The sequence below is a fragment of the Thunnus albacares genome, chromosome 24 (assembly GCF_914725855.1).
Source record: "Thunnus albacares chromosome 24, fThuAlb1.1, whole genome shotgun sequence".
Lineage (NCBI taxonomy): Eukaryota > Metazoa > Chordata > Actinopteri > Scombriformes > Scombridae > Thunnus > Thunnus albacares.
Genome location: NC_058129.1, coordinates 11,305,853 through 11,333,648, shown reverse-complemented (window position 1 = coordinate 11,333,648; position 27,796 = coordinate 11,305,853). Strand labels below are relative to the sequence as shown.

General features: G+C 39.4%; 2 protein-coding genes and 1 long non-coding RNA gene across 4 annotated transcripts; 2 read left to right on the top strand and 1 right to left on the bottom strand.

The window, feature by feature from the left end:
- The first annotated feature begins 270 nt into the window (after positions 1-270).
- Positions 271-7,562, top strand: LOC122976460 (stomatin-like protein 2, mitochondrial). The gene is made up of 10 exons (XM_044344962.1): positions 271-416; positions 3,205-3,357; positions 3,454-3,553; positions 3,653-3,711; positions 3,986-4,087; positions 4,181-4,315; positions 4,695-4,839; positions 5,159-5,238; positions 5,357-5,485; positions 6,814-7,562. The coding sequence occupies exons 1-10, from the start codon at positions 375-377 to the stop codon at positions 6,925-6,927; spliced, it is 1,059 nt and encodes a 352-aa protein (XP_044200897.1). The 5' UTR covers positions 271-374; the 3' UTR covers positions 6,928-7,562.
- On the bottom strand, positions 5,434-27,796 carry LOC122976465. 2 transcript variants are annotated; one of them, XR_006400939.1, is made up of 8 exons: positions 27,500-27,796; positions 26,017-26,063; positions 25,723-25,784; positions 21,630-21,750; positions 18,864-19,718; positions 9,030-9,166; positions 6,609-6,648; positions 5,434-5,507 (listed from the first exon to the last, which is right to left on the bottom strand). It is a non-coding gene; the product is annotated as an uncharacterized LOC122976465 (long non-coding RNA). The 2 variants fall into 2 exon arrangements; XR_006400940.1 differs by having other exon boundaries at positions 19,561-19,718.
- On the top strand, positions 10,055-23,885 carry LOC122976459 (vascular endothelial growth factor C-like). The gene is made up of 8 exons (XM_044344961.1): positions 10,055-11,207; positions 15,767-16,013; positions 17,007-17,197; positions 17,629-17,759; positions 17,883-17,986; positions 19,586-19,720; positions 20,177-20,378; positions 23,460-23,885. Exons 1-8 carry the CDS (start codon positions 11,106-11,108, stop codon positions 23,569-23,571), a joined length of 1,224 nt encoding a protein of 407 aa, XP_044200896.1. The 5' UTR covers positions 10,055-11,105; the 3' UTR covers positions 23,572-23,885.

Sequence of the window (27,796 nt, the reverse complement as noted above, 5' to 3'; positions counted from 1 at the left end):
GTGTCAGCTGTAAAAAGGGTTTATTTCTTGACTATCTATCACACTTTTCAGACACAATTGTTGGCTGGAGGCACACAGCTGCGGTGCCGTCATCCAAAGCAGAAGGTGGCGGTGTTGCATACCAACATTTAATAAATCACGGCGGCGAAGTCATGACCCGCCTTACTCTGCTTCTGATTGGCTTAACCTGATATTCTTACCCTAGTCCTAACCAATCACACTCCTTATGCCTGAGTACTAGCCAATCAGAGGCAGAGTAGGGCGGGTCATGACTTCGCCATCGCGTACAGGACATAATCCAACCTCTGTATGAAAAATGACATGAACCTGAGTCAGTGGTTGTGACACCTTTGTATAAGTTTTTTCCCTAAAACATGTTACGGACATTGTGTCGGGCCGGCGGCGCCGTTTTAAAGGTAAAGACCCCGTTAATTATCCGCTAACTGTCTTTCAGTGATAACTGCCGGCTGACTCACCTAGCTGCTAGCTAACTTTAGCTGGTAAAGTTACACCTCGCTGTTTGCTATTGGAACTGGCAACACCTGTTATTTAAGGTTCCTTTATGTGCATTTATATCCGTAAAGTTTGCTATTTCTCCGTAACATAACCAGGTGACTCTGCTCTTGTCAAACTGGTGGAAATTGAAGCCCCACTCCAGTGTATTCTGGCATTTTTAAAAAAGATATTTCATGTTTTTCTGAGTCATTTCCTGGTAATGTTGATTAGCCACACTGTTCACTAAATATGTTTTGACAAATAACCTAATTTTGCGCTCAAAGTTCAAAAAATTAAAGCTGCAGTCATAGTCATCCTCATAAAATCCCTTTGTTTTTGTGAGCGTCACTGATACAGTATCAGATCTATAAATGGATGTGGGCAGTGGTGGAAAGTAACTAAATACATTTACTCAAGTATTGTACTTAAGTACAATTTTGAAGTACTTGTATTTGACTTGAGTATTTCCATTTGAACTTTAAACTTCTGCTCCACTACATTTCAGAGGGAAATATTGTACTCTCTAGATAATATAACAAGCTTTTAAAATACAACACATTATTAAAGATGAAACCAGTGGTTTCCAACCTGACTTCTTACATAAAGCAGTGTGTAGTCGGGGTCACATGTCAGATGTCTATGAGTTATTAACAGCTCCACCAAATAGTGATTTTTCTCTCTTAACTTCTCACATGTGTTTCATTTCAATAAATGTTCAAATGATCCAATATTTCAGCAACAATTAAAGAAAAAGTCCAAAAACTGAAAACAGTTTTTTGTATCAGAACTTTTTTCTTCTTTCCTCTCCCATTAATCATCTCACGACCCCTCAGATTTATCTGGTGACCCTTTGGAGGGGCCCGACCCCTAGGTTTGGAACCACTGGACTAAACTAGCTAACTGTATATATATATATATATATACACACACACAAAGTTACATCTGTTGTGTTTGACTTTGTAGTAATAATGGGTTGTTTATACAGAGAAACATAGTAAATGTTGCCAAACTATCATGAATTACAACAACAAAAATAATAAATAATAGTAATAAAACCCTATAAAAATATTATAATAATATTGTGTAACACATACACATATCCTGTCCCCCAGCTATATAGCAGTATTTAGGCTGAGGCTTTCTCACACTTTATTTTGCACATCTCACCACACACCTGGCACAACACACATGCATGCACACACACACATTGACCTAGGTCACTTTTGGGGACATTAAATTTGGGGACTTACATTCATTTCCTGGAGTCTTAACCTAACCCCAACCTTAACCACTTGGCCAAAAATCAGCTTTTTCCCAACTGGGGACACAGCTGTTGTCCCCAGTTGGACAAGCCATCCCCAGTTAACTGATCTTTAGTCTGAAATTTCTTACCAAAGTAGCCTATGACAGACAGACAGACAGATAGACAGACACACACACACACACACATCTCCTGTTCCCCAGCTGTGTAGCAGTATAAAGGCTGGGGCTTTCTCATGCTTTATTTTTCACATCTCACTGCACACCTGGCACAGCATGCACACACACACACACACACAGTGACCTAGGCCACATTTGGGGACATAAATTAGACCAACATTAATTTCCTGGAGACTTACCCTAACTCTAACCATAACCGATGACCCAAAAAACAGCTTTTTCCCAATTGGGGACACAGCTGGTGTCCCCGATCGGACAAGACATCCTCAGGGGTAGCATATTTCATTTTTTATGATATATCATCTATTTATATTACACCACTGCTCACTCCATGTATACTGTAAGAATATGGGGCCTGGCCACTGAGGAGGAACATTTACAGACATTTATCATAGGCTAAAATAAAGCAAGATGTCATTACTTATGATAGATGATCCATCAATAAAGCTATCATGTGATTTCACATAACTGTTACTGACATGTAACCTAGTCTGTATAGCTAATGCTGTAGGTACGTGGACAGGTTAGGCTATAATATCATTCCGACACATCGCCAGTGTGCCAGAATGGCACTCTGGTTGCCACGGTAACGGATTATGTCTGACTGTTAACCACAACCCCGTTCTCAGTTTGAGAAAGAAGCGTGAAACAGGAAGTAACACTGGCTGGAGCGAGGCTTTAAAGCTTTGTAACCCATAGCAACCGAAAGTAGCTACCTCATCATCAACATGAACGAATATAATTAATGGTCTACTATAATGGGTACATGTCCTAAATATAAATCATAATGTTATATCTAAACCTTTTCATTTTTGTTCATTACTAACTTATTAATTAGTCAAGTCCTTGTAATTAATAACAATGAATACATTTTAGCTTTAGCACTAAGAGCTATGCATTTGTGTGACTGACAGGATGATGTCATTAACCCTATTTCCCCTGTGATTATTTCATTTTTAACTTATTTTGAATTTTTTTTGTCTCTAATTTCATAGATTTTGTTTTTATGCCTTATTTTACAAATATTTATATACATATATATATATATATATTGTTGTTATCAGCACCCCAGTATTGTGTTGGGTACTTGTTTTGTGCCTGACGTACTTTGCACAATTTTTTTGTTTAAAAGTATCTACATATTGTCAATTTTAACAATCACTTGGACCCTGTTGACTATTATCAAAAAATATACTCAGAGATATTGGAAATGTGGGTATTGGGACAGATCTACTGATTTGTATAATATGTTATCCTCTGTGTCGGCAGAACTCCCAGAGGACTGTGCCCAAGCTGTGGGTGACTCCTGCCCAGCAACGATGGGCCTCGCGCTTACCCATGAACACTGTGGTCCTGTTTGTGCCGCAGCAGGAAGCCTGGGTCATCGAGAGGATGGGTCGTTTTCACCGGATCTTAGAGCCGGTAAAGCTGCTCTCTGTGACCACATATCTATTTATGTATAGACGGAAAAAGCAGAACCCTCCTTCACATCACTCTTTCTGCATGTTCTTCTCATAGGGACTGAACTTCCTCATTCCCATACTTGACCGCATTCGTTACGTGCAGAGCCTTAAAGAGATTGTAATTGATGTTCCTGAACAGTCAGCTGTATCCCTTGGTAAGCGTTTCTCTTTTATTGCCTTTTAAGAAAACCACTAATGACACACTAAACATTTGTGTTCATTATCGGTTTAATTAATGGCTTGTCTTTACGCAGATAATGTAACGCTGCAAATTGATGGGGTCCTTTATTTGAGAATCTTGGATCCTTTTAAGGTATGCTGAAGGAATTATAACTGCTTAAACACTTAGAGTACTTGTGCATCAGTACCTGGTCAGTTGTTTGTTCTGCAAATTACTACTATGTTTGACACAAAATATTAACTAAAATTAATTGCAGAACTATTAAAAAGACAAGAAATGTCTATAACTGATGTTAAATGTTGTGACCATAGCAAGACATTCTGTATTTTAGCCACCAGGTGGTGCCAGATAATTATATTTTTCATGAAATGCTCTCCTTGGAGACTGATCAGTGGTGTCTTTCCAGGCCAGTTATGGTGTAGAGGATCCAGAATATGCTGTGACTCAGCTCGCACAAACCACAATGCGTTCAGAACTGGGCAAACTCACGCTGGATAAAGTATTCAGGGTAAGAAGCAGCTGTACCGCATGCCATGTGTTACAGTTCTTGCAGCAAGGAAATGACATGTACCTTGAACCTGTTGCCTGTCTGGTTTTCAAGGAAAGGGAGTCTCTCAATTCCAACATCGTCCACTCCATCAACCAGGCGTCAGACGAGTGGGGCATCCGCTGCCTGCGCTACGAAATCAAAGATATACAGGTTCCACCTCGGGTTAAAGAGTCGATGCAGATGCAGGTAAGACACACATGTGAATAAGTGTGTTTAAGAAGACATTTCAAGGCAAGTTTGCAGTCAGGATTTCCAGAAATGACAGAACAATCCTACTTTTTCTGGTGTCTAAACTTCTGTTTTCATGCCTTGTATTTCTGGAAAAGTACTACTAATAATGATGTTTTCAGTACCATCTAATTTTCAGGAAACCTAAGTATCTTTTGAGAATTTGTACGCACAAATTATGCTAAATTCAGGCTATTAAATATAGCTTACACGCTTGAGAGCTCCTAAAAGGTTCTGAAAATTATAGCCCCCAACCACCAGGTGATTTTAGGATTATTTTGTTCGCCTGAAGGTGAAATATGTGTAATCCGTTTTTTGTTCTTTGTTCCCTGCGCAGGTGGAGGCCGAGCGTAAGAAGAGAGCGACGGTGCTGGAGTCGGAGGGGACACGCGAAGCGGCCATCAACATCGCAGAGGGTTACAAGCAGGCGCAGATCCTCGCTTCAGAGGGCGAGAAAGCGGAGCAGATAAACAAAGCAGCTGGTTGGTGCAGTTTGACTTAAAGAATTGTTTCCCATAGACTCAGTTACATGCATGTATCATATGATTATATATGTAATTAAAGGTTTTGTTAACTTTGGGCTTAGGTTGTCATTACACTTAATCCACAAAGCGTTTAATTACCTGCCTGCAGATTGTGTTACATTACACGAGGATCTCAAGGCTCAGACATGAAACAAATCAAACATGGTTGCTAACTGCCTCAGGCCGTTGCATGGGTTTAACCACCGTGCTAAAACAACTTTTAAGTGACGTCTTATTTTTTCTGTGAAATCATGTATTGATCCTGTGTTCTCTCTAGGTGAGGCCCAAGCTGTTTTGGCCACAGCAGAGGCCAAAGCCAAAGCCATTTGTATGCTGTCAGAGGCTCTGGCTGAACAGGTAAAAAAGCAGATTTTACGGCTTCATTTATCTTTATAGAATCACAGAATAATCTTGTGTTATTTGGAAATATTCTGAATATTCACTGTAACCAGATGTTTGGCTGTGTTCTCCACAGAACGGAAATGCTGCAGCCTCTCTGAGTGTTGCCGAACAGTACGTCTCTGCTTTCTCCAAACTCGCCAAGGAGTCCAACACCGTCCTCCTGCCCTCCAACTCCGGTGACGTCAGCGGGATGGTCACACAGGTATGAGGTTACCCGAGACTTGCTTTAAAGATGAAGGAACTTAATATTAGAGCTGTAAATCGATTTAAAAACTACATAATCACACAGTTTGCTGTGATTAATCACAATTACTATATAAATGATAATTTACAACAATAAATGTGTTATTTATGTTATGTAATGTTCAAGTGCCAGTTGAATTTCAGCAAGGTCCACATTAGTCCATACAAATATGAAAACTTCAGCAGACTTTAACTTTGGAGCATTATTTACCTCCTTCCTGACAAATTACTATTCATGGTCGTCTACTTTCATATGATACCAGTATCTTCACTCTAGCTTTAAAACTGAGCCTCAGACAGTAATGCATTCATTTTTTTAACATGTTAAATATTTCAAATTTATTCAAATGCATGCGTTCATTTTGACAGCACTACTTAATATTTTACCATTCTTTGGGTCACAGTTTGGTGTGTCATGGAAAATTATTGTTTTCTACACTTGAGGTTTTGTGTGTGGTTAAGTTATTAATTTTAATGTTGTTTTGGGTGCTTTTAATACATTTATATCATCATTTCTTGGTATAGAATTATTTAAACATTGTAAATCAGGACTCCCAATACAGTTCTGGTTCATAGCCAAATTAGTTAATTTTGGGACCCCATTGAAAAGGAGACGATGCATCTCAAGAGGCTCGTCCTGATATAATAAATTTGACTAGACCTATTTCACAGTACGTTAACAGTCATCTCACTGGTAAAAAATTACAGAACGGTGGTTTGAGCTTTCAAATAATTTGAGGCTCAGAGGTTATTATCAGTCATTATCAAGCAATAAGGGAAACCCCAGGAATCTTTTAAAAAAATGTGGCATTTTCACAGGAATTTTGATCTTTGGACACATTTAGAAACTATTTTAATGTAAAACAAACAAGTGAAATAAAATGATCTGAACATTGATATATAGACCTTTTCGTAGTCGTTGTCTCATCCATTTATGGACTTCCTTTGTCATACTCTACGTTGTAGTTCATGTTCACATCTATGTTGGTCAAGTGTGGATGTAATTAAATAAATAAATACAGAACCACATGTTAAACTGACTTAAAAAAAGTGAAAAAGATGATGATTTAAAGATAGCTTACCTTATTTCTTTGGTAAGTTGTCCTAGCATTCTCATGTGACCTGAAATGGAAAAAAAATAAGCTTAGAATAGGAAACATTACTATACTTTGTGTCAAGCTCTTCTTCAACTCCTCATTGTAAATTATCACTAATTTTGCTGTAAATTGTCACCATTTCTATAATATACTGTATTAAATAGTTTCTGCCCTGTTCTTCTGCCTTCAGGCTATGACCATTTACAGTACGCTGGCCAAACCAACCTCAAAAGTTGAGAGCATAAAGACCAAGACAGAGGAACCCAGAGAGGAGCCTCCAGTCCAGTCAACATCAACTCAATAGCAGAGGATGTCATTACCGCTCTAAACGGCAGCAGAAACTGAAAATAGAGGAAGCAGTTTTCCATAATTATGGAGTACAATGCCACTGCTGTGTGAGTTCTGCAACTGTGCGGTGCAAAGGGCGCTCTATCTACTGCAGGGCACAGGATGTCGAGGCAGAGGAACGGCACTTGATAAACGGCGGAGCAAGGACGGCTGGGAGAAGAGAAGAAACTGAACCGTAAATTATGTTAGTCGTGTCAGTCAGGCTGTTGTGCCTGAACTAAATCAACTGTGAATGCTGCGAATTATATCTGAGATAAGGACGTTTGCTCAGCCCAGTATCTGCAGCTTCTTAATAAGCCTTAAAGTTCTTTCAATGGACGTTTGGTGGCTGTGACGTTATTTACACATGTGACTTAACATTTTGAGTTGTATTTCTTCACTGTCAGTCTAGCTGGAGTAAAATGTTATATAATTTAAGAAGGAGTTGTTTTCTTTATTTGCATTTTTTTACATGGAAATTGCTTTACTATGATTTTGGATGAAGTTGTACACTTTAAAGCACTTGGGTGTTGGATTAATGGGGTAATGTCTGGCGGAGGTAAATACAGTATGGCCACTAAGAAAAAGAAAAAAATTAAAGATTATAAATGTGAAGCTTTGTCTGTCTATTTCTTAGAGCAATTGTGTTTAGATTACAACAGTATGGTTTCTCCGCTGAAGAAATTACTACATTTCAAATATAGAGTTCCAGTTAAAAGTCCGGACACACTTTCTCATTGAAGTGAATGGGAAGATGTGTCCAAACTTTTACTTGTACTGTACATACATAGAGATCTACATGGAACTTGAGGAACTCTCAGCTTCAGGTTAAATGTTGAAGGGCAGGTGAAGGATTTTTCCTCCTTTTACAAACAGTTTTCAAATCCCAAGTTGTCATGAATGCACCTTTAACCTTGACGATTTTATTGTAATTATTACAACTGTATGGTTTCCCCGTCTTAAGACATACCAAGCTTAGCAGTTTTGCATTACTCTGGCGTGTAAAGTCTGATACAAATCTTCGTATGTTAACTGCGGCTCAACATTTGACGTCAAATATTAACAACTGTATCAGACCTGCTTAGCCTCAGCCAGGTTTGTTTCTGTTTGAGCAGGTTCACAAAGTTCACCTGTCACAGATAGGCATGGCGGTTATTTCACAAACGAAACGGTGATTACTGTGAAGTAGAGCAGAAAAGCTTCAATCAGATTCTAACAGATGTTTATTTCATTTTAATCAAGGCCACGCTGCAGTAAATGCTTTCTGAATTTTGCTTTTTCTGCTTTTCTACAAAGGGAAGGATACAGCTAATTTGCTATTTTGTGTGTACTTTTAAATTTCACAAGTCTCTAAAAGGGGCACCACATACCTCATGCATTGTCCTAAAAGAATTTCAGTGCATCAGGTTTTTCCAGCAAAAACGGCCATAAAACACTAATCCAACATTTTATAAGATTTGCACCTGATGGAAAAATTATCTATTTTATCTGTTTTTACGTGTCTTTTTCTGACTTGACCTCACTTCTGCTCAGGTTTCAACCGTTTTTGGTTTGTTGTCGGCTTCTAGAGAGGATCATGGATAATAACTATTTATCACAGAGGTTTAAATCATCCCTTAACCCCACCAGGAAAGAGCTAATCCTTTCCTCTTAGACAGTTATCCAAGTTAATGCCATCTGACGCATATTCATTCCATGAGTTCATTTTCAAGCAGCAGGTGAACTGGTTTTGTCACATCTTTTGTTTAAACATAAAAAACTACTACTCAAAAAAACCACCAGCAAGCCTGTTGCTAAAGAATTATACTGAACAGCACATGACTGATACTGATAAACGTCCCTTTCTATCGTCTCCACTCTATGCTCAAGGCTCACATGATGAAGTGGAGAAAGCAATGACTGGAATGTGGAATTTGGTTGCTCAGATTTCGACACATAAAGTGTACTGCAAGCAGACACTTGCCATCGTGTGCGTGCATGTGAGTGTGCAGGGTTGTGCGTCTTTAATCCTTTGGAAAGGCTGGCAGTGACTGGCCCAAAAATCGGATGTTTTCTCATTCGAGCGTTTCCCAGACACACCTCTTTCTCCCTCCCAGTCGTTGGCAGCCTCTCTTTAACTAACCGGTGTCTCCTCTTCTCCTTCTTCTTCTTCTTCTTCTTCAGTGTGTCTGTCCGTCTCCATGATTTATTTTACAGTTGCCGGTAACTGCTTTGCCCTGGAAGAAAGGAAAAAAGGTATCATAATTCAGACAAAGATGTAAGCTCACCTCTCTTTACCCCCTCCCCACCACCACCACCTCCTCCTCCTCCTCCTCCTCCATGACACACAGACACACATGCCCACAGCCTTGAGGCAGAATAGTTCAGGAGGTATGTAAAGTTTGGCTTTTTAAGACCTTGGACGGTCAAGAACAGAAGGAAACAAGGGAGGAAGAGGAAAAGTGAGAGAGGGGGGAGAGAGGGAAAAAGGGAGCATTAAAGATAATGAAGTGTGAGAGAGAAAACAAAGGCAGAAAAGGTGTTTGGAGCTGCAAGTGTGAGGCCGATTTCAGATTAGTCTTGACACTAGAGTAGTGCTTCCCGAGGTCAACATTTTAAAGAGAGACTGGCGGGGCAGCTGGCATAAATCAGGAACAGCGAAGAAAGAGAGAGACAGAGAGAGAGAGGGGGAGAGCAAAGGTATTAGCGGCACATAAAAAGGCACTTAAAGCTGCTGTGGGGCAACTCACACGTTCATCACTACTGGCTGCTACTGAACACACGTTTTCTCACACATGCGCGCACACACACGCACACATCCGAGATAACGAATGTGTGAGAAAGGGATGTGCGATAAGGAAAGCGGGAGGACCTGTTTTCCTTATCTTTAATAAAAGTTATAAAGTCCAAAAGTTAAACAAAAGCTCTCCAGTAATTATAAATCTCATAAAAAGGATGATGATGACATGTTTTAAGAGAGTGTGTGTCAGTGCCAAGGCGCTGCTACTGCAGACACTGTGAAGCCTGCAATTTTTGCGGAGGAAAAAAGAAAAAAAAAAAAAGAAAGTGTGCCAGTATAATCAGCTATAAAGCACGAATCATCTCTCTCAGATCCTCCACTCCGCCCACAACATACAATCCTTCCATTCTTGTATTTTTTCTCATTCACTCCACCAGGACGTCTACACGCAGGACGCAATCCTCCTACTACCATTCTTGTCTTTTTCACTCTATTTGGATAAGAACTTAACACCAAAAGCTGGACTTTTTTTTTTTTTTTTTTTTAAACAGGATTTGGAATAAGCTCTTCCTCTTTTTCCCCCTCCCTCTCTCTCTCTTTGATGCCTCTCTAAGGATCAGACAGTCTGACAGAAGAGTTGTGACAGATTTAGAAAGTGGCAAAAAAAAAGAGAGAGAGAGAGTTTTTCCCCCCCGAAGGTTTCAGAGGAAGAAACAGGAGATAGATAAAGAGGCAGCGATAATCTGGGAGAGAGAGAGAGAGAGAGAGAGAGAGAGAGAGAGAGACAAGGGGAGGGAAGAGCACAGCTGTTGTGTGAGAAGAAGGGAAAAATAAAGATAAAGAAAGCAAGGAGGTGCACAAGTGTGAAGGGCGACGGGGACGACCAAGGCTGGAAGGAAAAAGAGAGATAAATGGGAAAAACAGCAAATAAAAGAAAGAGACTGAGGTACAATTCCAGTTGAAGGTCAAATAAAGAAGAACTTTTCATTCCTTTTTTTTTTTTTTTGATCTGTCTTGAAGACACCTGACATCAATTAAACAACAGTTAGAATGGAAGTGCAGCGTGAGGAGAGGACAGACTTCCTCTGAAGTGCAAGGGGGAAAAAAAGGAAGAGGCGGCAGCGTTTGACACGAAGAAGAGGAGACGATTCCCTCATCATGTTTTATTCAGCTGGTTTCCCAAATTCAAACAACCTGCGCCGGAAGAGCAACTTCGTCCCCGGATAGAATGAAAGAGAGGAGCGAAGAGATACCTGCCGAGTCTGTGATACCCTCCTTTTCCTCCTCTTCACCTCACACTCCTCCACCTTCCTCTCCTCCTTCCTCTCTTTCACTTTACATCCAGCTTTAAATTCTCTAACTTCCTCCCTCCTCCTCCTCCTCTGCTCTGACATCTCTCCATCTCCTCCTCTCCTCTCCATCTCCATCTCCTCACTATGTGGATACCAGCTTTGCTCCTATGGATTCTTAATATCAGCAATTTGTGCTCAGGACAAGACTATACAGACTATTATCAAACTGGAGACATGGGCACCGAGGTGAGCTATTTAATATGTCTTTCATCAAGAAACACGTGTCTGCCTGTACTTAAGTTTCACTAACTCTTACAGCTTGTCAATTAATGTCTATAATCAATTACATATGTCATTTCAAAGGTGAAACCTGAATAAAAGAGTGGAAAACCTTAACAAATCCAGATGTATACAGTCCATGACAAATTTGAAAAAGTAAATAAGAAACCTAGAAAATTAAAAAAGAAAGCAGAAAAAAAAGAAAGAAAACCCAAGTGACATCATCAGGGTTTAATAAAGGGAAGGGTCTAATGAAAAATGTTATTGAGTTGCACTATGGGAAGTGTAGGATCTAGCATTTTTGGAGTTTGACTCCATAATAATGACTAAAAGTCAGAATATCTCGCCCTATTCTGCTTCAGTTTAGATTTTTTAAAATATGTCTCTTGAGAGTCTTTAGGAAAGCATAAAACTTAATCTGTAGTATCCCCTTAAAAGTGGTTTTTAAAGGAGACACATCATGCACATTCCAAGGTCTTTCTTTTTACTCTGGGGTTCTACTAGAATATCTTTGCATGATTCACAGTTCAAAAGAACTCCTTATTCATCTTATACTGGCTCTTTACGCAACCCCTCAGTTCAGCCTGTGTCTGAAACAGGCTGTTTTAGCTCCTGTCTCTTTAAGGCCCCCCTCCCAATGAGCCTGCTCTGTTCTGATTGGTTTGCTCTTGGTTCAAGCCCAAATCTGATCTGAAATAACCCACAGAACTACTTTAGCAACAAGCAACAAAGGCTACAGAACAGACAGTCATTTTTGAGCATGTGTGAACAATCTGACGTCAGTTTGATGGGGAAGTAGAGGTACCATTGCAAACAGAGCAATCAGAGCTGAGTGAAGCCCTCACTTTTGACTTGCAGGAAGCATTTTTACATACATTCACCTCAAGTTTTGGAACTCTGACCATGTTTAACATAGACATGTGACATGATAACAGTATATAAATGACAGAAAACACAAAAAGCATGTTATGTCTCCCTTTAAATTTAAGTTTTAAGTAACTTCTTGAAGATAAAGAAGAAATATCTTTTGCAGTTTGTAAAATCACTTCTCACTGAATCATCATTTAATTTAATTTTACTCACATAAACTCAGTTAGTTTACATAATAAGTTTCCTGTACTAGTAGTAGTAGTAAAGTAGTAGTAGTAGTAGTAGTTTGTTCCTTTGAAGTCATTTAAATCAGACTATGAGCCAGTTTACACTAACAAGTTATCATTTGCTTTGGCTTCGATTTCCATCTTACTGTAAATGCTGCTCATGAGCCAGCCAGGAAACCGTTTAGTTTTCAAGCTCTGTTGAATCCTGACACACTCATACTTCTGTTGAAGTATTTGTGGTTGATTTAAAAGCTTCTGCCTTGTCAAAAACATGAGGAAAGCTGTGACTCATGATACTCGTTCTGTCATTTCACTCATGTTTTCACAGTGGCGTCGGTTTACTGCCAGGAATTCTGTTTCCTCTCTCATTAAACAAAGTGCACAAATGCACCAGAAGAGCTCTTAAGTAATACAATCCTCTTGGAGTTGAATGAATGAATGAATTGCAGATGGATGGATTGCAGTCACATAATTTGTCTGAAATGTAAATGTATTTTACAGTAATTTCGGATGTAAGATGGGAGACAAATGGGTGTGTTTATATGCGTGTGTCTTGTGCCAGCAGTACACACCCCACAGCGCTGCACTGAACTGCTGGTCATTTGTCCATCATGACTTCATAGTCCCACAGCAATTACATCATGTGATAACTAAGAACACAAAGAGGAATAAAAGAAAGAGGAAATCTGGGAAGACCTTTAAAGAAATGGAGAATAATCCATTGTCTAGTGCATAAATTTCATGTACACATCAATATTGTATATATGTAGACATTAGGTATGTGTCAGTATCAAACTGTCATGCTACAATTATTGTGTGTATCATAAATAAATGGTATTATCACGATAATTATCAAACTTTTCTGAAATACTACTATAAGGTGAAATTACTGTACTTTACACACCATGATTGCCTTGGATTTAATCTCACTGAACAAGCTGTAGAGTGAAATGTGAAGCAAACTCACCAAAACACCACAAACAAAAGTAGGTTGGTTGTTTATAGTTTAAGAAATTCTGGAAAATCCTGCACACTCACTACACAATCACTTGGACTCACTTAAACAATGGGGTTTGAGGTTTCTCTGGTCCTGCTGTGTCTCTGTTTGAGCAGTAAAAAATGCGAAACCGCTAATAAAGACGCAAGAGGTGTATTGTTACCATCAGACTGTTTCACCACAGTATATCGTAAAAACTGGTTACATCAGCTTGAAAATACCAATATAGAGCCAATATTGTCAAATTTTAAAAGGTATAAATGGCTTTTTATTTCCAATTTTGACCAAAAAAAGAAGGTTTTGTCAAGGTTTTCTCTCTTAATGAGATTGTATCATCAGTCTTTAAACTCTTTACAGTTACAGAGGTAAATTGGTTGTGCTAATATACTAAAACCTGGCTAAAAAACACAAAGCTGACAAGAAGGTCAGACGTTTGAACTATCTTGTCCTTACCTTTCTCCTCTATTCAAAGTATCATAGTTGTAAAATATGATTGTAATAATTGTGAAGCCACGACTTGAATCATAAAGCATACACTTGGATTTTTTGAGTGTCCAAGTGGGAAGCAGTATTAAAACAACTGATGTTCAGATACACCATCAAGTCACTACGTTTGCTACTGTAGTTTCAGGTGTAACATCCAGACATACTGATGATAAACTACAAGTGAAATTGATTGGATATTCACGGGCAAGATGTTGCGATTCCACTCAGAAACATCAAGTAATCAATCACGTCTTTACAGTTTTGCTGAAGTAGATGAACTGTATATTTAGAAATTCATTCAGCTGTTTACAACCGGTGTTGTCCAAGAGATGTGGATCTCTAATATGGCTGCCAGAGACTGCTACATTACTTTAAGGCTTTCTCTGGCCAAAGGAAGATAAAAGATAAGAGAAAGAAAGAGAGAAATGAAAATGTGCCAGTATGTTTGGATTCCATTTAATCTTGTTTAAATAAGAATTTCATATTTGGCGTCTCAGGTGAGCACTAAAAAAAGCAATAAGGCAAAAAAGTGTAAATACAGGGGGCCAGACAGACAGAAAAACACAGTGAGATGTATGGAGAGAAACAGAGAAGGAGGGGGAGATAAATGGAAAGACTGATAACAGAGATCTGGTTTCTGTTTAGGTAATGCCAGCTCTGCCAGTCTGCTCCCTCTCAGCCTGGAAAACTAAACAACCGTTCCCACCCCCTGAGGGAAGAATTAATATGTGAAACTCAAACTGCCAACTCCAAGCTTACGTTTAGCCCCCCCCCACAGATAATACTGCAGCCTCTATTAACCAGTCTGTTTCACAATTAACCTCTTATCTTTCATCTATTGTATCGTGACGGAGTACAGCAGAGTCACCTATCATGATGGGTGAAAAATCATTATGGATGACTCACATCACGCATGGTTTATAGAGTGATTTTGTAAACTGAGATTTCCTGCATGGATCTGGTGCACCACATAAAGCTATCGCTGTACGATAATACTGCGGAATATCTGTTTGGTTCATTCAAGCTGATCTAATGCTGCATTCAAGGACTCCACAGGAGCTTGCACTTATGAGACTAGAACTTGTCTTGTTATAGAAGGCACATTTAAGAAGGGTAGCATGACGTATTTTACAAGGAAATGGATCAATAAAGCAACCAAAAGGACTTGTAAAATATAAAAACTGGTTAATGGTGCAGGGCAAGCTTGTGCTTCAATGGTTTGCTCAAGGGCACTGCAGCGACAAGTCAGGTATTTTCAAATTTTATCACTTTCCCTAAGGTGACATTTTCTAAAAACACCGAGTATAACTAGGTATGAAAGGGCACAATCAAAAAGAAACAAGGAAGAACAAGAACTGCGAGATTAAAGCCAAAAGAAAATTGTCTCTGCAGCTTCCTTGTGTACCCGAATGCAACATCGTGTGTGTGTGTGTGTGTGTGTGTGTGTGTGTGTGTGTGTGTGTGTGTGTGTAGGTTAGGAGAGGACACACCATAATAACTAACAGTAGCCAACAGCAACATGTTACAACACATTGGTAGCTGAGGTATTCACTGTGTATCCAGCTCAAACCAGCAAAGCTTACCCTGTAAATTCGACAGTATCTAACAGTTTTTCTCCAAAAAACTCCCTAGCAATTAAAATAAAATATAAAAATAATGAGCCTGAAACTTGTGTCTTGTGAGGCAAATGTTGGTTTTAAGTTTCTGTGTAACTTTTAGCTTCATATTCCTGTGTCCTCATCTCCGATTTTTTACCCCTTTGGTGAAGTTATTCATGAATACAAAGCTTGTTCTGTCGTTTTATGAGAAGGGCTTTAGTGACGATCATTTCTGTGAGAGTTATGTATTATTGAATCATGACTGAGAGAGTTACGTGTTATTAAATCATGACTGAAAGAATCATGTGTTATTAGAGCCACATTTCGTTCTCCTCTCCCGTCCTCCAGGCTCCAGCGTTGTCAGATGACCAGCCCAGTTTAGAGACGGTGACAAGCGTGGATCAGCTATTACAGCTCCTATACCCTGAATACAATCTGCTTCAGCACTGCCTGAGGAAGAAATCGCGGCACGCCTCACCCTCTTCCTCCTCTTTTTCCGCCTCTTCAGCGAGCCCTTCAGTCCACTCCAACAACGAAGATCTGTGGGGTCAGCCGAGGAAGGAGGCTCTTTACAAAGTTGACGGGACTCTGGCAGGTAAACGCTATGTTTCCTAATAAAACTTAAATTTAGATGATAAGCAGACTAGTGGTATCTGAAATAATACATTTGACTCCACATATATGGCGCAAGGCGTCATTCAAGCTCATAGCCAAGGAGTTAGGACATTTTAAAGTTTTAAAGGGGACGTATCATTTGCATCTCCAGGTCTATATCTACTGGAACATTTTTGCATGATTTACAGTTCAAAAAACCTTATGTGTCTTTACACAGCCCCTCAGTTCAGCCTCTGTCTGAAACAGGCGGTTTTACCTCCTGTCTCTTTAAGGCCCCCCTCCCAATGAGCCCACTCTGTTCTGATTGGCCAGCTTTCAGAAGATTCATTGAGAGGCTATGTAAAGAAACAATAGTAATCAAATTTTGCTTCCTCTTCTCGTTCTACTTCTCAAATACATCCATACATGTTCGAGTCCAAATATGATCCAAAATATGCAAGTGGATAATGTGAACAACCCATGGAATAACAACAAAGTCTACAGAACGGACGTTTGTAGGCATGTGTGAACAATCTGACGTCAGTTTGAAGGGGAAGTAGGAACGTTCAGAGCAGGCTAAAGCCCTGGCTTTTGACTAGGAGGGAGCATATATTGTATGTTCTCAAGTCTTGGAACTTTGACTATGTTTAACATAGACATCCGACATTATAACAGTGTATAAATGACATAAAATCACAAAAAAACATGTAATGTCCCCTTTAAATGTGCATTTTGCATCATCTTCATCAGGATCAGGTCTTCCCGCGAAGTTGCATCAGAAGCAGAGCTGTAACCTAAAAAAAATCATGTTTGATGGACAGATTTAATTGTTTTGTTGACAAAAACAGAAAGGTAAATAAAATAAATGGAAAAAAGACAAAAATCCAAGGAATCTAAGACTACATACGCCATTTGAACAACCAGTGATTTCCTGCCATGACCGCAAAACTTCCCAAAGCAGCTAGTCCAGTTACGCAATCACATATGTTTTCAGTCATCCTAGAGGAGATCCAGCGAACCTCATGCCAGCCCAGAGAGGTGTGCGTTGAGGTGGCCAAAGAATATCCAGAATCCACCAGTCGGTTCTACCTCCCCCGCTGTGTGGCGCTGCATCGGTGTGGTGGATGCTGCACCAATGAAGCCTTTTACTGCACCAACACGAGCCACACGCTTGTCAACAAAACAGTAAGTGCTGCAGCTGGATTTTCCTCTTTCCCTCTTGCATCTACTCTGTTTAGTTCCACGTCAAGAATTGAATTATTTAACATTGCTCCATTACATGACTGTGTTGGTATTTTTCTACTCTTATACCTCAAACTGCCTCAGAAAAAGAGAAAATCTAGCCAGTTATGTAAGCTCATCTGTATCACAATCCGCCCTTCTGTAGTGGGACACCCTTTGGCTGCAACTGGACATCAAGTCCATACAACACACACACACAGTCACGCATAGTTGCACAATCTTGCAACCATTACATCAGCTTCAAGCAGAAACACTTAGTCACAACAATAATAATGTGATGAAAGCAGTAAAAGATGAATACAAAGGAAAACAGCAAAAAGTACTGTGTTTCTTCATACATGCATACTTCTGACTTTTGTCTCTCCTCCTGCCAGTTGATGGAACTGTCCCCGCCTAAGATGGAACGCTCTGTTGTCATGGTAACCTTTGTCAACCACACTTCGTGCGAATGCCTCTCCAAACGGCCGCTGCACTCCATCATAAGACGAGCCGCGACAGATTACCTGTGAGTGAAAGTGAAGAGGGTGTGTGTGCGTTTACAAAATATATCTGAGTCAGTCTGTGTATCCATGTATTTATAATAAGTGTATTGGTGTATCTGTGTGTGTCTGTGTGTGTGTGTGTGTAGGTGTTCCCCTCCTGAGGTTCCCTGTGCTTCAGGGTTATTATGGGATCCAGTGAACTGTGTGTGTGTTTCTACAGACGCCATAAACTACTCTGAGAGAGAGACGGGTAAGACTACATCAAGTTAGACAAATTAATCTGTTTCTGCTGCCTTTTCAGACTACAGCTGTGGCTTTTGGCTGTCAGGATCCCCAAGATAATTAAAGGGATAAGAAAGAAAAACAATATTTCTGTCACACAAAATCATGTTTATTTCTTTCTAATATTTCTCCAACTTTTCTTCACTTGTCAAAAAAAAAAAAAAAAGAAGAAAAGAGAAAGTGCACAGCTTTCATTAAAGGTGCACTCCAGCAATTTAGTATTGTCTTTCCATAAATTCATAGGACTTTCAAGAGATAGATTAGATTAGATTACAAAAAAATAATCAAAATCGAAGCAGCAGAACTTGAAATATTCTGACTTTTTGCCTCAAGTGTAGTCCAAAAAACAGTGGATCCTACATTTCCCATAATGCAACTCACTAACATCTTACATTAGGCTCTCTCTGCCCTAGTTTGAAACACACGCTTGCTGCTAAAAATGTATCATCTGTGAGCCCAGATAACTCTGGTGCCTCCAGCGCCACAGAAGACAAGTTCACAATAATAATAACAATAATAATAATACATTTTATTTATACAGCACTGTTAAAGGAACCCAAAGATGCTTAAAGTTGAGTTTAAACTGAGCTAATAAAATTGGTAAGGGAGTCACAAGCCAAAAAAAAAATGTCTATCATCTATTTTAGGTCCTGATTTAATACTTTAAGACATGAAAACTAGCTTTGCACAAGTTACTTTCTTAGAGTTAAATGAAAATGAAGCAGCAAATCAACAGCAAATAGTCACTACAACTGCAACATTATATTCTGAAACCAGGATGTTAAGCAAGAAACCTGCAAAATTTAAATCAAGCAGTATATCGCAGACCAAAAAGACAGATTTACCTCATAGGTTAACTTCTGTAGTCAAAGCAATGTTTGGAAAGGGTGATAACACTGCAGCAGGTTCAAGATGGGACGTCAGACAGAGGACAGCAAACACAACACCAGGTGATTTCACTGATTAGCACAACACAGCCAGAGAGAGGAAGTAACTAGTGAAATCACCTGCTGCAGTTTGGTAGAAGTAAAAAGCTGCACACCCTTAAACATTTAGGCATTACAGTGTCCTGCAACAAAAAGTGCATGAATTATACCCCAACATGTTGCAAACAAACACCAGAGGCCAGTGAGTCATCTATGAATGGATTTCATACATTTTTAGGAATGTTTAGATAATGATTGTAATTGTAATAAAATGAATGGCACAGGATACAATGTCATTCATGAGGATGTGGCTGCACTTTAAAACCAAAGGAAGCTGGTTTGGGGATGTGAGCCAGGTTCTGCTAAAATAGCTTTTTTCAAAAAAACTCCACCACCGCAGCCAGGTGATGAGTGCCAGGTGATGATGATGATGAGGCCTGAGCGGTAAATGAAATTACTTGGAAATAATTCCCACTGAGGGAGTGTTTATTCAACTGCAACATGAGAAGCGAATGTGTCTTTGTGGCATTTTACTTGTACATTCATGCAGCGAGTGGTTGAATTACAGTGCCTACCATCTACTTTTTTGCTTTGTCTAATAATGAAATTGACAAACCTGTCTGTCTTTTTGTGGCTTCCAGAGGCGCTGGACTCGGGGCTGCTGGCTCTTTGTGGGCCCAACAGGGTTTTAGAAGAGTCCACCTGTGAATGTGTCTGTCGAAACGGACTCACTAAGGACAGCTGCGATCCAGGCTGGAAACTGGACCACGACACCTGTGAGGAGGGGTTTAAGTTAATGAAAAATATTTAACAATATCGTGTCTTTTAAAAGAAAATTAAAGGCGTAGAAGAGAGTCTTTACACTCCATTTGCACAATAGGTACTGCCACATGAAAAATGATGCCAAAAATGTTCAAAAATACCTTTTTAAAAGAAAAAAATCTGCCTCTGGCCTTAGTTTCATGAGGATCTATTTACTGTAAATGCACCAAATTCCTGAGAAAAAGGCTGTAATTCTGAAGCAACCAGGCACGATAAAGCAAGGAAGGATAAACACAGATAGAAGGAAATATTTGGGAAGCAGAGCGTTATGAAAATGTCTAACAAGTCAGAACCTGACCACAAAATATTTAGCCCAGCAAAACTGACAGAAGTGCACAATGCAATATCTGATTGGTTTTAATTCATAAAAGGAGCAAAATGTTTAGTTCTGCAATTCTGTCTTGTTGCAGGTGAATGTCAGTGTGAAGGTCAAGGAGAGGGGAAGTGGTGCCCTGCCGGCCAGCGGTGGGATAAGGAGCTGTGCGGCTGTGTGTGTGATGCAGTGTGTCCCGGGAATCAACCCCTCAACCCCGACACCTGCTTGTGCCAGTGCAGAGAGAGTCCGGAGTCCTGTCTGCGGCAAGGCAAGAGGTTCAACCCCAACACCTGCAGGTAGGCCGAAGAAAAAAAAAAAGGCAGACCAGCCCGATTTAGTATTAAAAAAGTGTGTTCGGTCTGGTTTCAAGCCCCCGTGATGGGTCTGAATTTCTCAGCTTTGCACTCTAACCTCCCTGTGGAGAGAGGGGAAAGCAATGGGAGAATGTCTCCTTTGGGGGATGAAATTATCCCAAGTATCCACACTCTGGGCCTCAGCCACTGAGGCCGTTAACTTTTAGAAATCCCTGCTGAGACTAAAAAACAAAATGGCAAATGGCAATAAAAACAGCATCCATTCTTTACGTAATTGTAACCTTATCATTTAAATTGGGCCACCACATTTTTTTAAAGTTATAAGCTAAGTTAAGCTGCCTGATATCTGTGTGTTTATACATTCAGTTTAATTCCAAAAAAAAAAAAAAAAAGAGTGTGAAGTTTGGTTTCCAGGCTCCAGGCAAAGCAATTCATTGTTATTGGTTTCTCTTCCTGCTTCTACAATTGCATAAAAATAAAAATCCTGAATGATGTAAACCCACAGGTCCAGCAATGTTCAGCTGTGCTACACAATCTTACCTGCATGTTGAGAAGCCCAAGACGCACTCAGACTCATTATAAAGACTTTTACGAGAGCATAAATTATGTTTGTGGTCATTTTGCGCAAGTGTGTGATGTAACGTGGTCTGAAGCCAAAAGGATGTCCTGAGCTTGTGGTCAGAAATAACCATGATAAGTACATTGTGTTTCAATTTATATAACTTTGCCATAATGACAGAATTGCACTGACGTGATAGATTTCTGAGCAGGTTTTTACTGAGAAATGTATACTTTGTTGATAATTACAATTTATGTGTGTGTTTTGTTTATGTGTGCTTGTTGCCTAGCTAATGTCAGTGTGTCGCTCACATTTGTTATGGTTAACTGAGTTCACTTTTTAGAGCTCAAACTCAGTGTTTTGGGGTAAAAACTGTTGCTATGGACGAGACAGTTCCTGGTTTATAGTAATTTAAGTAGTTAAACAAATCCATCATATCACTATTTACTTAAATCAACTGTGTTTGGGGGATAGAAGGCCAGCAAAAAATGTTTTTATAAGCGGAGATGGGTCATGTTGAGTAGTATCTGAGCATAACTAAAGTGGTCAAAATGAAATGTGTGATGAACATCTGCATTTCCAAAAAGTCTCAATGGACATGTCATACATTCCACACTTGAAAAAAGAGGAACTTTCCTTCTCCACTTTCTTTCTATCAGATGTTTCCTTATTACCTTTTATGGACATGCGGCGTCCTAAACATTCAGCCATGTTCTCAGCTGCGTGTGCGTGTAATGCATGCGTGTTGTGGTTCCCACAGCCGGCATGCAAGAGGCCTCTGACCCGAGAGGCCTGCTGAGAGATAGCGAGCAGAGCAGCGATCAGACAGGCGGGCAGGCACAGAGACAGATGGAGTGACAGGCACATAAGAAAAACACATAAGCAGACATGAGCTTTGACATGAGCGGCGAGTATTTGTATTGGTGACTTTACACATGTGGGAAAGTTCACAAATGTACATACAGGCGACCTTTCATGCCAGAGATTCTCAAACATTTTCAGCTTACGAGGGCTGAAATAAAAAAAAAGATCTGAGACTCAGGATGAGTTAGAGTTCCTTGATTCTCAAGCTTCCCGTTTCACTCAATTTGCCTTTTTTTATCTCGAAAAACAAATTAAATTATCTTCACATTTAGCCTTAGTTATAACTTAGGCTTTTACTAAATTTAATTAAAATGGTTTGCACCACACAAACAAAACTAAACTTACGTGGAGTATTTACTACATGTTAAGACCCAGTAACTACCGGGTGTAACAGTTGCGCAATGTTATAGCAAAAGTCGACACATTTGACCATACACATGATTAAATACTGTTAAAAAATGATATAAACCGGTAAATTACATTTCAGAAAAGTAACACAACATACCTCACATTACGGAATGTTACGCTACTGTAGCATAATTTCATTGTAATCACATGTAAACTGCATGAATACTAACTTTCTCCATGTTAGCACTTAGCTATAAACACAAACGTTTCCTAACATACATTACGTAAGTCTATTTTAAGTTAATAGAGTTTGATATTTTGGGAAATACACTTATTTGCTTTCTTGCCAAGAATTAGCAGATGTCTGGGACTATTTCTTGGCCGGGTGCAGTGACTTGTCGGAGCCTTGCATTCAATTCATTTGTTTTTCTCACTGTAGCTGCGTCTTCCCTGCGTTCAGTTATGCTAAGCTAAGCTTAGCTTCTGGCTTTACCATACAGACATGAGAATGGTAACGATCTGCTAATTTAACTCTTGGCGAGACACAGAATGAGCATATTTCCTAAAACATCAAACGATTCTTTTAAAGACCTATTTGTTCTCTTCTTTTGTTCAGTTTTTAAAGTCTTAACTAGCTAAGACATTTCTTTGATGGCCAAATTTTAGATGTATGACCTAATTTTTTAAATGACTGGTTTGAAACTTAGAATGGATTTCACGCAAGTACTTAGTATGGATTTATATCTCCAACTCCAAGTTCAAGAGTCCAACTCTTCTACTTGTTCTTTGTCCATCATTCCTTTCATTGCCTATTTTTTTAAGTTTGATTCAACATCTGGTCACAGGAGGTGGTGAGAAGACCATACACCTACTGTGATTTTGAAGGGGAGAGTTCCCAGAATTGGCTGTATTCAGCCCTTCTCTTGAGAAATACTCCCTCCCTGTCTCTCAGAGAATCTTTTGATGCACGCACAAATAAAACTTGGACCAGGGTTTATCCAAAAGGGATGTGAAGATCTGAATAATCAATAGTATTCATGCCAAGGGAATATAATCCCCCCTGTGTCCTCTTTTTATTTATCCCCCCTCTCATCCTCCCTCTTTCTTTCCATCCACCCTTCTCTCAACCATCTCTATCTTTTTGTGTCTTCTTGTCTCGCTTTTTGCTCTATTTCCTTCTCTAAACTCTCTCACCTCTACTTCGCCTTCATCTTTCCATTTTCCTCCTGACCTTGTTTTTTCTGGCTTTCTTTCCCATCTTCCAATCTTTCTCTTGTTCTTCCCGTCTCTAGTTGTTACAGGCTGCCTTGCAGGAAGCCCAGGCGTGTGTGCCAGGCTGGGTTTTACTACAGTCACCAGGTCTGCCAATGCATCCCCAACTACATGAGGCCTGAGTGGAATTAACCAATCACAGGGAGCTGTGGAGAGGAGCAGAGCTAGATGCCAGCGGACTGCAGACGCCACCATTTATTGTCCTTTAACCTGAGGCTAGAAACTTTTTGGGCAAGGAGGTGAAGCGCCTCTTGACTGGAAGGGCACGAAGGTGGAACTACAAATTTATTGGATTATGACAGACTACAAATGGCACTTGGAGGAGTTTTAATAATACTATCGGTGCTCTGACACTCTTCCAAAAAAGCTAGCATCCAAAGGCGGATGTGGGAGCTGCCCAGTGAAATAAAAAGGCAAAAACAGCCACACATATGCAGTAAAACCAGTGAAAAAAAGAGGAAATGAGGAAAGAAATTGGACTCTGTGGGACTCTGTCTGACAGTGCCCATGTGTTGGCCCTCTTCCCAACGTTAATAACATGATCCTGACTGAAAGCAAACCAGTCACACCTGACAGCAGTGTGACAGCAGGGCAGGACGGACCAATCAGACTCGAAAGCAAGCACTGATCCCCGCTGCAACGTGTTTGAGCACGATATTCAACCACCCCACTGCCGCAGAGGCACCACTCATGACTGTGTGAAAGTGGAATGAGATAATAACAGATCAGACTCCATGTTTTTTTTAGTTTAAATAAGCTTTAGACAACTTCACACTTTGGCAGCCTTGAGGGACGAGATTTTCGAGAGGTTGAAGGGATTAATGTGCAGAAATCATGTAATGTGATGTCACTGCATGTTGCTGGGGCCTTATATTCACAGTTTTAGTAGCGGTGGTAATAAGGACATTATCTTTTAGTAGCGCATTAAGAGAACAATTCCCAACACGAATAGGTTGTATCTGTTTTGATTTTTTTTATTTGTGATAAAACTCAACTCTCTCCCTTTCTTTAACCTGAAATCTGAGAATAGAGTTCTTGTCAGACCTTGTTTAAAGAAATGCTGATTTAAACACTCCCAAGGGCTATTATACCCTCCAGTTTCTACTTGCTTCTACTGTAGTGCTGCTCTTTGAAGGTTTTACTCAGACATGGCTGAATCACAATGGATGGTAACACTGGCAGAGTTTAGTCATTCTACCTTTCGCAAAGATACAGTTCTTGTAATTTAACTTTACACACTCTTGAGTAATATTATTTGTAAATATTTAATTTTTTCATATTTAAAACATTTTTAAGATGGACTCATCTGTTGTTGTAAAATACTGTATTTAAGTCACTATCATAACTAAATATTTTGGATTGAAAGTATTTACATGTATTTGTACTCCAGCTGTTTTAATTATTACAGAGAAATTGAATTATGTTTTTAATTATCCGTTTTGCCAGCACTGCAAAAAGATCAATCTTAACAAGTAATTTACTGGTAATGCATTAAAAATATTTTAGGGGTCAAAAGGACAGTAAATGTTAAGATGAAGATTTGTTGCAGTGTAGCAGTGATTGTAGTGTTTGTGCTGTGGTAGCCCACTTCTGCTACATGGATATAGAGAAAAACTTTATCATGACACTATTAAATATTTAAAATTGTTTTGAAGTATTGATTAAAAGCCTTGTCAGACCGATGCATTTGTGGTGACATTTTGTTAAGATTCAATATTATAGTGTATTTTTGGGGGGTATATTGACAACAACAGCCTGTGAGCAAAATAAAACATACCAACCAAACTCTGTTTAATCTTTACACCATTTAAGAAATAACAAAAAATGCACTTTTTTGTCATTTAACTGTTCTGTCTGTGTCTGTCTAGTGACAAATATGTACATTCTGATAGAGAATACCAAACTCCCTTCATTTTATGTAAATGTAGTATTATATATTATATTATTTAGTTTTTTTGCATTAAAAAGTCCAATTTAGTGTTAAAAACTGTCAGAATAAGCCTTTAGAAAACCTGTGTGTAGAGAATGTAAACTTCTCATTTCATTATTAACCCTCCTGAATCTCTAGGAATATAAAACATTCATTTCAACAACTCTTCTTTGAATTGAAATTCGTTTTAAATGTGTCACTGCTCCTTTAAAAAGGTCTATTGCATGAGAAATGCATATTACATGCTCATGTTTCAAATGACAATATAGTGAAAAGCCCCACCCCCTCCCCCCCAACCACTCCGGACACACACACACACACACACACACACACACACACACACACACACACACCTGTGGGAAGGAACTTGACTCTCCCTGTGGTCTCCCATTTCTTCTTCTCCCTCTGTCTGTGTCTACCACAATAAACAATATTGACTCGGATGAAAAACAGAGAGATCGCCTTTCTGTCTGGGCCTGGTGAATGTCTGCCTTCTGAACTGCCTCAACACTTGTTTGCCTGCATCATCGGCTGATTACTGTGCATGATTACAGTGACTAATGGCCAAACACTAATTACTAAAGTCAGACATACAGAGCGTCATCTAACAAAGACATTTTTAATCTCTGATCATTTGTGTTAAATACCTTGACTCTGATGAGACTCGGCAGGGTAAGTATCCACTTTGGCTGCTCTGTTGACATTAACAGTAAGTAAAAAAAAAGAACAGGAAAAACAGAAAAAAAGGATGAAACAGAGCAGGAAAAAAACATTCAAAAATATATACAGACATAACACACATACGAGCACAGAAAGCATACAGCAACCAGTCACCAGCAAGAGCAAACCCTTGAAGTTATCAAATGTTATAGAAAGGACATCCAAAAAAACAGTGGGTTTTTAAATGTTGTTTAAAACAGTCAACAGACTCAGCTGATATAGTGATAGGGGGGAGATTGTTCCAAAGTCTGAATGTCAGGGCAGCAAAAGCGCAAGCAGGTTCATTTACACTTGCAATGGGATTTATTTCACAGAAAAGCTGAATGTCATTCTCAAGAAATGGTGCCTTTGTTTTTTTGTTCAAAAATGTTCTCAGCTGTTTGGTAGATAATGTTCTTGGGACTGTTAACGACTCCCTGTTCTCTGGAATTTTCCCCACAAGTCTCAAACATATTATTAACACCATTGAAAAAGAGTAATCTTAATCCATGTGTTTTTGAGAACTACAGACCAATCTCAAACCTTCCATTCCTGGGAAAAATTCTTGAAAAGGTTGTATGCCAACAATTACATATGTATCTGTCGTCTAACAATTTGTTTGACGTTTTCCAGTCTGGTTTTAGAGTTAAGCACGCTACAGAAACTGCCCTGGTCAGAGTTGTTGACGATCTTAAAACTAGCCCAGGCAACCATAAAGTCTCTATTCTTGTACTTCTCAACCTCAGTGCAGCCTTGGACACAGTTAACCATATAATTCTTCAGCACCTAGAACACTGTTTAGGCCTTAGAGGCACTAATTGGCTTTCTTCCTATCTTACTGGAGTCCCTCAAGGATCAGTTCTTTGCCCACTGCTGTTTAATTTGTACATGTTTTCACTTCGTCCATCATTCAGCAATGTAATATTTCATATCATTTCTATGCTGATGACGCACAGTTATACATATCTGTTTCTACCAACAACCTTCGCCCATGGACTGTAAAAAATGTCACCCATTAGCCAATTTTTTTTCTCAGGATGGCAAAGTCATGACTCAGCCTACTCTGCCTCTGATTGGCCAGTACTCATTGCCTTCGTTTGTTGGGTTGGTTAGGCTCAGGCATGAGGACTGAGATTGGTTAGGGTAAGAATATCTGGGTAAGCTAATCAGAGGCTGAGTAGGTATGGGTCATGACTTCGCCATCCAAGGAAAAAATATGTCGCCTCCTGTTTTGCATTTTGACTGTCACCATCTTGGATTTTTGGAGCCAGATGTTACCATATTTGGACGAGAGGGTGGAGCTGATCCTAATGCTAGCTGCTGCTTGGTTAGCACGGTGCATTTACAATCTATGGGTAACTGTCATAATGCTAATGCTAATTTTTGCTAGCAAAGAACAGGCTTAAAACCATTAAAACAAAATATACTCACCGGAAAAACTGAAAATCCAACTCCTTAAAGGGTCTTTTAGTTAAACAAAATGCTGAACAAGACTTTGTAAGTGACCAATATGCTACAATTAACTTTTGTGAACTGGAGAAACACTGAAATAGTGACGGCTACACCTAAATGCTGAGAATCTGGGGTTACGCCATGGTTACATTTCCAAACCAACGTTGTCGCAGTGGTAGAGTCTTGCCTGCAATGGCACCGTCCTCTCACTCAAAGCAGCCACACCCTTAAATATGCCTAACTTTAAGCTTTAATACAATTTAAAAAGGTGAGTTA

What these genes read in the sequence shown, in the direction of transcription:
- LOC122976459 (XM_044344961.1), top strand. Translation starts at nt 11,106, where the DNA reads ATGTGGATACCAGCTTTGCTCCTATGGATTCTTAATATCAGCAATTTG. An exon ending in CTACTCTGAGAGAGAGACGG is followed by an intron (nt 17,987 to 19,585) that starts GTAAGACTACAT and finishes TGTGGCTTCCAG; the next exon opens with AGGCGCTGGACTCGGGGCTG. An exon ending in GAAACTGGACCACGACACCT is followed by an intron (nt 19,721 to 20,176) that starts GTGAGGAGGGGT and finishes GTCTTGTTGCAG; the next exon opens with GTGAATGTCAGTGTGAAGGT.
- LOC122976460 (XM_044344962.1), top strand. Translation starts at nt 375, where the DNA reads ATGTTACGGACATTGTGTCGGGCCGGCGGCGCCGTTTTAAAG. An exon ending in GAATCTTGGATCCTTTTAAG is followed by an intron (nt 3,712 to 3,985) that starts GTATGCTGAAGG and finishes GTGTCTTTCCAG; the next exon opens with GCCAGTTATGGTGTAGAGGA. An exon ending in GCAGATAAACAAAGCAGCTG is followed by an intron (nt 4,840 to 5,158) that starts GTTGGTGCAGTT and finishes TGTTCTCTCTAG; the next exon opens with GTGAGGCCCAAGCTGTTTTG.